At 51.1% G+C, this 8705-nt stretch overlaps 4 protein-coding genes across 4 annotated transcripts; 2 read left to right on the top strand and 2 right to left on the bottom strand.

Moving 5' to 3' along the window:
• Nucleotides 1-928: 928 nt before the first annotated feature.
• On the top strand, nucleotides 929-2029 carry H257_11399 (hypothetical protein; the record flags this gene model as incomplete). Its single annotated transcript, XM_009838308.1, has 3 exons — nucleotides 929-1047; nucleotides 1365-1479; nucleotides 1523-2029. The coding sequence occupies 3 exons, from the start codon at nucleotides 929-931 to the stop codon at nucleotides 2027-2029; spliced, it is 741 nt and encodes a 246-aa protein (XP_009836610.1).
• A 1659-nt stretch (nucleotides 2030-3688) lies between these two features.
• Nucleotides 3689-4404, bottom strand: H257_11398 (hypothetical protein; the record flags this gene model as incomplete). Its single annotated transcript, XM_009838307.1, has 2 exons — nucleotides 3689-3995; nucleotides 4127-4404. The coding sequence occupies 2 exons, from the start codon at nucleotides 4402-4404 to the stop codon at nucleotides 3689-3691; spliced, it is 585 nt and encodes a 194-aa protein (XP_009836609.1).
• A 16-nt stretch (nucleotides 4405-4420) lies between these two features.
• H257_11397 (hypothetical protein) lies at nucleotides 4421-7270 on the bottom strand (the record flags this gene model as incomplete). Its single annotated transcript, XM_009838306.1, has 7 exons — nucleotides 4421-4615; nucleotides 4694-4850; nucleotides 4954-5250; nucleotides 5299-5463; nucleotides 5519-5681; nucleotides 6213-6602; nucleotides 6682-7270. 7 exons carry the CDS (start codon nucleotides 7268-7270, stop codon nucleotides 4421-4423), a joined length of 1956 nt encoding a protein of 651 aa, XP_009836608.1.
• A 192-nt stretch (nucleotides 7271-7462) lies between these two features.
• Nucleotides 7463-8471, top strand: H257_11396 (hypothetical protein; the record flags this gene model as incomplete). The annotated part of the gene is made up of 4 exons (XM_009838305.1): nucleotides 7463-7637; nucleotides 7687-7843; nucleotides 7902-8107; nucleotides 8149-8471. The coding sequence occupies 4 exons, from the start codon at nucleotides 7463-7465 to the stop codon at nucleotides 8469-8471; spliced, it is 861 nt and encodes a 286-aa protein (XP_009836607.1).
• Between the last annotated feature and the right edge of the window lie 234 nt (nucleotides 8472-8705).

The following is an 8705-nucleotide window of genomic DNA, read 5'->3' as shown; positions in this document are numbered from 1 at the left end:
AACAAGTTGCACGTGTAAATAGGGGCAACCTTGAACGCTGGCATCCTGGAAATGAAAATATGGCGAATGCTGTCCAAGGATTACATTGATATTTGGTTGGCCCATAATTTGGTTGGTCCATCTCATTAGGTGTGCTTTACCAAAATTGTGTGATATGCGGATGAAAAAAAAGTGAAGTCAGGGGGTATTGAACCATGTACCTTGTGATTCCGAATGATGTACCAAACCGCTGAGGTATTCCCCGCTTGTGAAGACATAATACAATTATGTGAAATATGTCATAATTGTTTTTACATTCACATATCTACGATGCAATGAAGAATTCTTAGGAAACATCTTGAGAATTCTTAAGCATGATGTGGCGCGTAACACAAATGGCATGTACATTATCAGAGGACATCTCAAACAGTTGAAGTGTGCGATGCAATGGAAGGAACTGCAGAACACTCTTGAAATACATTGGGATGACGAATTCTTATGATGAAGAATTCTTATACATTCTGAAGTATTCTTAAGAAGGGTTTGAAACCTCGTACGAGGCGGAAATTATCAGCATTTTAGTTTTGTTGGAGGCCATGGCGGCATCCAGAAAGGGTCCTGTACATTGTATCCATGCAGACACGAGTTTGCGATGGGTATAGCGGTGGATGCAAATTACGAACTCTTAAGAAGTGAGGGAGACTTCTTCGGGGTTTCGGGGTTTCTGTTTCAAAGATATGTACATCTCTCTATTTCCAGATATCGTAATGAAACGTTGATTGCAGAAACTGCTTCCTTGCAATTTCTGCTATGGACGTACCTGTTCGTCCGAGCGGAGTGCAAGGAGGCGTACTATAAACTCTTCGATGTTACATCAAGTATGTACACCACCTTTTTCAACACAGACCTCGTCCCTGCAATTGCGTCAATTGACCACACCTGGTACATCATGGCTGCGTTGACCTCGAAGTGGCCAGCTATCCGCACCATATCGTGCTATATCCATTTGAAGCGCAACGTGCGGCGCCACAAGCACATTCGAAATAGGTTTGTGCACATGAGCTGCGGGTCTTGACCAGTGTGGTACTCCAACACACCATTCCCAGGGTGCTGGTGTCCGATCAAATCGCGACGGATATGAGTCCAGGGCTTTGGGCAGCCTGCCCCATTTCAACAGAAGTCCTCGAGAAGGCGTTGACGTTCCAATCCTCAATCAATCACCTCATCGACTCGACAAACACACACGTACTGTTCAACAGCACAACACACTTCGGTCGCAAAATAAGTCGTAGTCGCGCAGAAAGGTCTCGTACAATTCGTAGAATGGAATTGTCTTATGTTTGTGTTAGGTTTATCAACTCTATTGATGGTGAGAATGTGGTCAGATCAACCGAAAAGTCCATCAAAGATGTCCTCCTAAGTCTTCATGCGGTTGCTGTTAACACCGACGTCCATATTCGCGACGACATGCTCGCGCTGACACCATTCAGCTTCGACGAGGTAGTCTATTGCGCCAAATGAGATATAATAAATGTGTCAATAGTGCGGCGCTACGCGCCTGAAACATTCTTGCGATTGTGCAGGACACTACTCAAGTGGCTGGCTTTGCTCGCACACAGTGGCGTACTTGGCAATTATCGATGGTTTCAACATCGATGCAAGACTGCGGACATTGCCGCAGCGAAAACAGAACGGAAGGCCGCGACATCCACAAGGTGGTCTGTCAGTTGAGACTCGAGATGAATTTTTCTCGCAAGAAAACCTATTGAAGCGTATATCGAAGTTGCCGTTAAGCATTGTTGGCTACAAGTGCTGCAAGGACTTCAAAGTGTGTGAAGATCAAGATAACAGCTCAAGAGTGTGGAGCCTCCACACTGCCATCGGCGTTGTGGTGTCGCACCTTCCACAGAAGAAGCGTTGGACAGCACAATTCGAAGTCAATGGTGAACGCGAAAACGTTTGCTACGACGGCGTCAAAGTTTCAAGTGCGATTCATGCTGTATTCATCGGAGGCGTTGACGTGACAGGCGGGGTTGACTTAGATGTGTAGTGCTTGACCACATTCATTATAATAGATATAAACATATATGCATGTCTTGTCCGTACATTACTCAGCGGTGGGGAAAACCCGAAACCAGTATTGGCCGAAATAGAGGTGGTCATGACTGTTCGGATAATTGACGCCAATCATGTAGCGCGTCCGAGAGATAACAAGGCGACGAATACATGTACGGTACTGGTCCCACCTCTGAGTACATCACTCAGCGGTGAGGCCAGGCGAAGAATGAGTGAATTTAGACCAGTATTGGCCGAGATAGAGTGGTTAGATGGCGGCGATGATGTAGCGCGTCCGAGAGATAACAAGGCGACGAATACATGTACGGTACTGGTCCCACCTCTGAGTACATCACTCAGCGGTGAGGCCAGGCGAAGAATGAGTGAATTTAGACCAGTATTGGCCGAGATAGAGTGGTTAGATGGCGGCGATGATGTAGCGCGTCCGAGAGATGACGAGGCGACGAATTCATGTACGGTACTGGCCCCACCTCTGAGTACATCACTCAGCGGTGGGGCCAGGCGAAGAATGAGTGAATTTGGACCAGTATTGGCCGAGATAGAGCGATTAGATGTCGGCGATGATCGCCGACAGACGCAAGATTGTATTAGCTGTCAAAATTGTTAAGTAAAATAGCTTATGCATGTCAAAATATTTACACGCGCAAGTCCCCCGATTCCGTAAAGTTGTTATTGAGAAAACACGCGTGATTCCCCCACTTTTCATAACAGGAGTAAAACCCCCAAAAAGCACGCGTGAAAACACTTTTCCCACGCAATACTAGTACAGTACTACGTAGTACAACGCAAATGAATCGACACTCAGTTCGTCGAGTGCTGTACTACGTAGTACTACCGGTAGGTGACCTACATGTTTCACTAGTTTAAGGCTGTATCAAACACTGAACGAGATTCTGCATGGTTATCAGCTCGCATGAGTTGAAGGAGTTCGATAAGTATAGCGTTTGTAGTTCATAGCCTTGACGGCCGCCCAATTCACGAACAATTAGACGGTGGTGTTTTCGCTCCCGTCGTTATCCGGACAGGAACCTCTTGCGGAGGCCGAATTAAATTGCAAACTGAGCTCTCTTACTACGAATTACTCTTAGTACTCTGGCGTACTTTTTTTGGCCCATTTTAAGTCTAATCATTTGGTCCAATGAAATTGCACCAACAATGCACATCTGTCAACCGCACGACGTATGGCGGCTTGCTGCACATAATGGAGACTAACGGCCTTACCGATCATGAGACCATGAGCCGACCTCTAAAAAGGCTCACAGGTATTTCTACAGCGCCATGCAGAACACTTACCCCTAAAGGGAGTGTCCGAGGGTTATCTCGAGTTCCGCGGCCATTTTTTTCACTTGGCGAGAAACGATGGGGGTGTCTTCATAGAGGGAGCGCACGGGCTCCAATGAGGCTTCATCTTTATTGAGGCCAAGCCAGTAGACGAGGGCTTGGTATTCGCCGCTTTATTCACGGACATCACCGAGCTTGGCCACGCGGAACCCTTCATTGTCAAAAGCAATATGGTCGACCAGCTCTTCGGTCACATCGCAGCCGCCTTCGCAATACATCTTGAGTCGGCAGGCGTGGTGGAGGGACAAGTCGTAAGGCTACACCAACTGCTGGGTCTCCATGACATAGTCTGTCACGACCCAGACGATCTTGCTTGGGCCGCACAGTGCAGGGACAGCTTGTGGCCTTGGCGGGACACTTGGCCAACGTGAACAAAGCCGCCGATCGCAAGCTGGACAGCCTTGGACTTGGTTAGGTGGTCGCGGGCTTGGCGTCGCTTCTTGGCGCTTGTCGCAGCCATTTCGCGATGCAGCTGTTCCATTGCTTGATGCAGCTCGTCCATGTGCATCTTGCGCGTGGAGTTGAGCCAGTCGAAGGCAGTGACTTCCTTGGTGGCGGTGTTGACAAACGTCTTGACGGCGTGGGGATCAGTCGGTTGACTACTTCAACGGTTCCATTCGCCCAAGGAAAGTAGGCGGTTGTGAAGTGGTGGTGGGTGCCGGGTGCCTTGAGGATTTTGTTGATGATAATTTATTCTTAAAATGGGAGCCGCTGTCGGAGACCCAGGTACCCAAGGTCGTGAACCAGTTGAGGAGGCCGTTGGCCGTCGTCGCGGCGTCGCTTGTCTCGCTGGGCCAAAGTTTCACGATCCCGCTCATGTCGTCCTTGATGACGAGGATCTTCTGCCAGCGGTTCGTCGCTGTGGGCATGGAGAGCCAGTCGAATCGGATCAGTTCTTGGGCTTCTTGGCATGGTGCGCCGATCCAAGCGGGCGTGGGACAACTGAGCCGTAGACGCTGAGGCAGTGGATGCAGGCTGAGTTAGTGGATGCAGGCTTGGTCTTGACATCGGCTTCGAGGGTGCTTCAGGCGAAGCCATCACGGACGGCCTTAGTCGTGGCTTCGATTCGTCGATGGCCCGCGGCGCCTTGGTGCGCTATGATGCAGACCCGCTGCTGGAGGTCCGTGGCACTTGGTGGGATCCAGATGCGGTCTTCCTTGTCGAGGAACAGGTTCTTATCTTCATTCCACGCCACGCCGGTTGGCGGGGTCTCTCCCGTCTTCACAACCACTTATTGGGTCTTGCCAATGCCGGCAGAACTGGGCCAATCGAAGTCGGGCTGCTATAGGGGCGACACCATGGCCAGGAGGCACCGGACGGACTTCGTTGACACTTGGGCTTGGGCGGCGTCCCAGCGGCTGAGCAGGTCGTCCCACATATTGTCTTCACCGGACAGGTACCCGATGGTGTAAGGGAACGAGGACAGCACCAGACCCAGCGCTCCAACTTGTGGGCTTGATATCTTGCCATGCTTGGGGACTGGCCGCCAAGTTTGAAAATATATCGCAGGTTCTTGTGGTCGGTGAAGCGAGCTGGGCGGATGAGAATGTAGTCCACCGCTTGCAGCTTTCCACAACGGCAAACGCTTCCTTATCCACGATTGGCCAACGCTCGCTTGCGCCAGTAAAGGCGCCGCTGAGAAAGGCCAACGGGTGGTGGCGCTGCTCTTCCAACGGCAGGACCAGGTCTTCGAATGGTACTTGAGTGGCGATCGCGCCCCAAAAGCTGTCACTTGCGTCGGTGTAAAGGCAGACCATCATGTCTACCCGTGGGTGAGCCATGGAAACCATCGTCAAGAGAGATTCCTTGATCTTGTCGAAGCAGGGCAGATGGCCAACGTCCCAGCCAACGACACTGAGTTAGACGCGGGTGAGCTTCGTCTTCTTCGAACTTCCAATTTACTTGGTCGCTGCATCGAGGAGTTGGCGGAGCGGCACCACAAGCTCGGTGTAGCAGGGGATGCTGGACCGCATCCAGTTGATCGCGCACACGAACTGTTGGAGGTCGGCTGTCGTGGTGGGTGGCGCGAGTGCACACAGTCCTTGGATTCTTGTGAGGGAGTGCAGGCTAGGAATCTCTTGAACAGTAGGTTGGCAAACATGACATGAAGTCCACCGCCGACTGATAGAATACCACCGCGTCTGTCTGGCCAATAAGCACTCTTGTGGGCGTGTACACTCCAAAGGGGGTCATGAAGGAGTAGTACATTTGGGAGTCTTCATGGAGCGCCAGCTGCCAGTAGCCCTTGAACCAGTCGAGGGAGAAAAATACCCTCGCGCAAAATACTACTCCTTCATGACCCCCTTTGGAGTGTACACGCCCACAAGAGTGCTTATTGGCCAGACAGACGCGGTGGTATTCTATCAGTCGGCGGTGGACTTCATGTCATGGTCTATTTTAAGTCTAATCATTTCGTCCAATGAAAATGCCACAACAATGAACCTCTTTCAACGCTGAAGCCGTCATGCTCTTTTACTCCTTCCGTCCCACAATACTTGCGTAGATCAGAAAAAAGCTGTACGGCTCCTTGAATAAAATGAAAAACTCTGCAAAACATTATACTTTGCATCAACTTCTAGAGTTGTAACGATACAAGTGGCCAATGAAAACATTGGATCCAAGTGTCTCAGAGCCAATCAAACGACGAGATATGGAAAATCTGACAGTTCCAATCGATTCCGGAGGGGGGTTTACCTCAGGAACCCTCCTACCGAGCCCACCTGCAACATGCACCGGTATGCTTTACTCGTCATTATCTAAGCTGATTGGATCTATTCCAACTTCAGCCATCAACTCATCCACCGTTTCGTCGTCACATAGGGCAATGCGCTCGAGCTCCTGGGCCAGCTCATGCATGCTCCGGGCCTCGTCCAGTTCCTCTTGGAACTTCTTCTCCATTACGGTGCAGTCGACGGAATCCACTGAGCGCTTGACACTGTCGTAGGTATCCGAAGGGCATCGAAAGTTTTCAGACAGGAGCCCCAGCCGTGCTTGCTTCTCCTTGGACAGGTGAGGCACCTTGTACGCGTTGTCGCCAAAACACTTCATCGTTTCGACAAGGCACGCTTGGAGAGTCATGAACGTCCGGTCCAAACGCTCGAACGGGTACTTGTCGAATGCTGCATGGACATTGGTGATGAGGTCGTCCACAGTTCGGGCTGACGTGCAATGCTGGAGGGACTGGATGGCGGCAAAGAATCCAAGGCCTAGGATGTTCATGTCGGGTGAGTTGGGTGGTTGCGGCTTGATCGCGAACGTCCAACCAGATGTACTGTAGCTGGCGACGGCTGCCAAGAGCTTCGCGTCGTCTGGCGTCACATGTGCGCGCGAATTTGTCGTGCTGCAGGTGGACAAGTCGCTTGGGGCATTGCCACTTGGACACGATCGCCGGTAAGACCTTTTCCACCAGGAACGCGCGGTATACGTCCTTGGTCACGGTCAATGCCTTGGTTTCATAGGTCCCTGCAGCTCGGTTGGCACTGTTGCGCTGGGCTTGGACGGACTCAACGAACGGCCAAGTTCCAATCTTGCCGTCCCACCATGTACCCGTAGCGTCAGGTCGGGCCACGGCGCTGAGAAACATAATTTTGGAAATAAACCTCTTTGACTTGCACATCCGTTGAGGTTCCTTCGCGCCAGGAACCAGATAGTACCGTCTTGTTGTCTTGGTGATGTAGAACCATTTCTCGTCCAAATGGACGTAGTCCATCATGTCGTCGAACTCCATGTTCGCCCGAACGAAGTTGAATGCAAACTTCATGCGGCTGTACTTGTTGGCATCGGTCAAGCTGGGACGGATAGCATTCGAGTGCGAACGAAAGATCCCGAGCTTGAGATACCGGTGCAGGGAACCACGGCTTATTCCTACGACCATTTTGACTAATTGTATAGTATTGTCGTTGACGTACAGGGATCTACGGAACTTAAGGCCTATCGAAGTTGCACGGTAGTTATACCCAATCAAATAATTTCTTGTGATACGATGCCTGTGATTGGTCAAATTTTTAATCTCCCGCCAAACTTGCAATTCAAAAAAATACTGACCCCACTTTGCGGGGCAATCAAAATGACACGCATCACGTACCCCATCGCGTTCAAGCTCGAAGCTTTGAAACTCCTTGAGACCTTGTCCGACTACAAAGTAGCTGTGCTCCTTAACGTCGCTCGCAGGACTCTCCGCAACTGGCAAAAGCAGCGCAACGAGCTCCTTGCCTACAAAGGAAAACAAGAAGCGCCTGAAGGTGCGTCCAGGAGGCTGACCCGAACAGTTCCCGGACCCGCCAGGCCTAGTCCAATACATCAACGACTTGCGTGACGCTGAGCGTGCGCTGACGACAATGCACATTATCAACTGGATCAAACGAAACCAACGAACGTGGCTGCTAGACTACCTGTCCACCAAAGCCGCAGGGTCCGGCTACAAGGCCTTTCTCCAACTTCTCCGCCGGTTTTTTCTACGCCACGGATTCTCCCGACAACGCCCAACGAAGAGCAAAAAGACACAGGGAGACCTGCGAGCTGCGCGACGAGTTTGCGCTGGAGTTCCACCGGTCGCACAGCGCCCACAGCAAGGAGTGCACGTACAACGTTGACGAAACGGGTTTCTATTACGATATGCCTCCCCACTACATCTGGGCCGTGCGCGGCGGCAGCTCCAAGATCTCCGCGGGAGAGAAGCACTCCATGCGAATGACGGCGGTGCTCACAGCACGTACGGACGGTACCAAGCTGCCTATTATGTTCATCATGAAGGGACAGCCCGGCGGACGCATCGAAACAAACGAGGTGCCTACCTTCCCCGAAGGACACTTCTACGCCGTCCACGAGAAGGCCTGGATGCACGGGTGTGGAAGCAGTTCTTGCGGTCGGTGCTGCACGACATCGAAGAGTGCTCCGTCATCCTAGTCGACAACTTTGAGGCCCATGTGTCGGAGGAGTCGACCAAGATTGTGCAAGAAGAGCTCACCTGTGTGCCATGCCACCGAATGCGACGTCTGTGTGCTAGCCCTTGGACGTGGGTGTCATTGCGCCCTTCAAGCGTCACGTACGTGAGTTGTGGCTGTATGAGGAGATGATTGACAGTGACGACGAGGATCCCGACTCACTGACTGCAAAGCAGAAGCGCCTAGCCATGATCAAGCGTGCGATTTGGTGACGCCCGAAATCGTCCGCGGCAGCTTCGAGAAAGCGCTTGCTTGTGGGCCAACGACTGGAGAATAAGGGATTAAAAAAATGCAGGACAATGTTTTTCATTATTATATATGTTTTGTATGATTTTTTTTATTTGTGCTTGAATTTTTTTATTTCTT

This window comes from Aphanomyces astaci (genome assembly GCF_000520075.1).
Source record: "Aphanomyces astaci strain APO3 unplaced genomic scaffold supercont1.33, whole genome shotgun sequence".
NCBI lineage: Eukaryota > Oomycota > Saprolegniomycetes > Saprolegniales > Verrucalvaceae > Aphanomyces > Aphanomyces astaci.
Note: the sequence above shows the minus strand (reverse complement) of the source record. Positions and strands in the feature narration are given on the sequence as shown.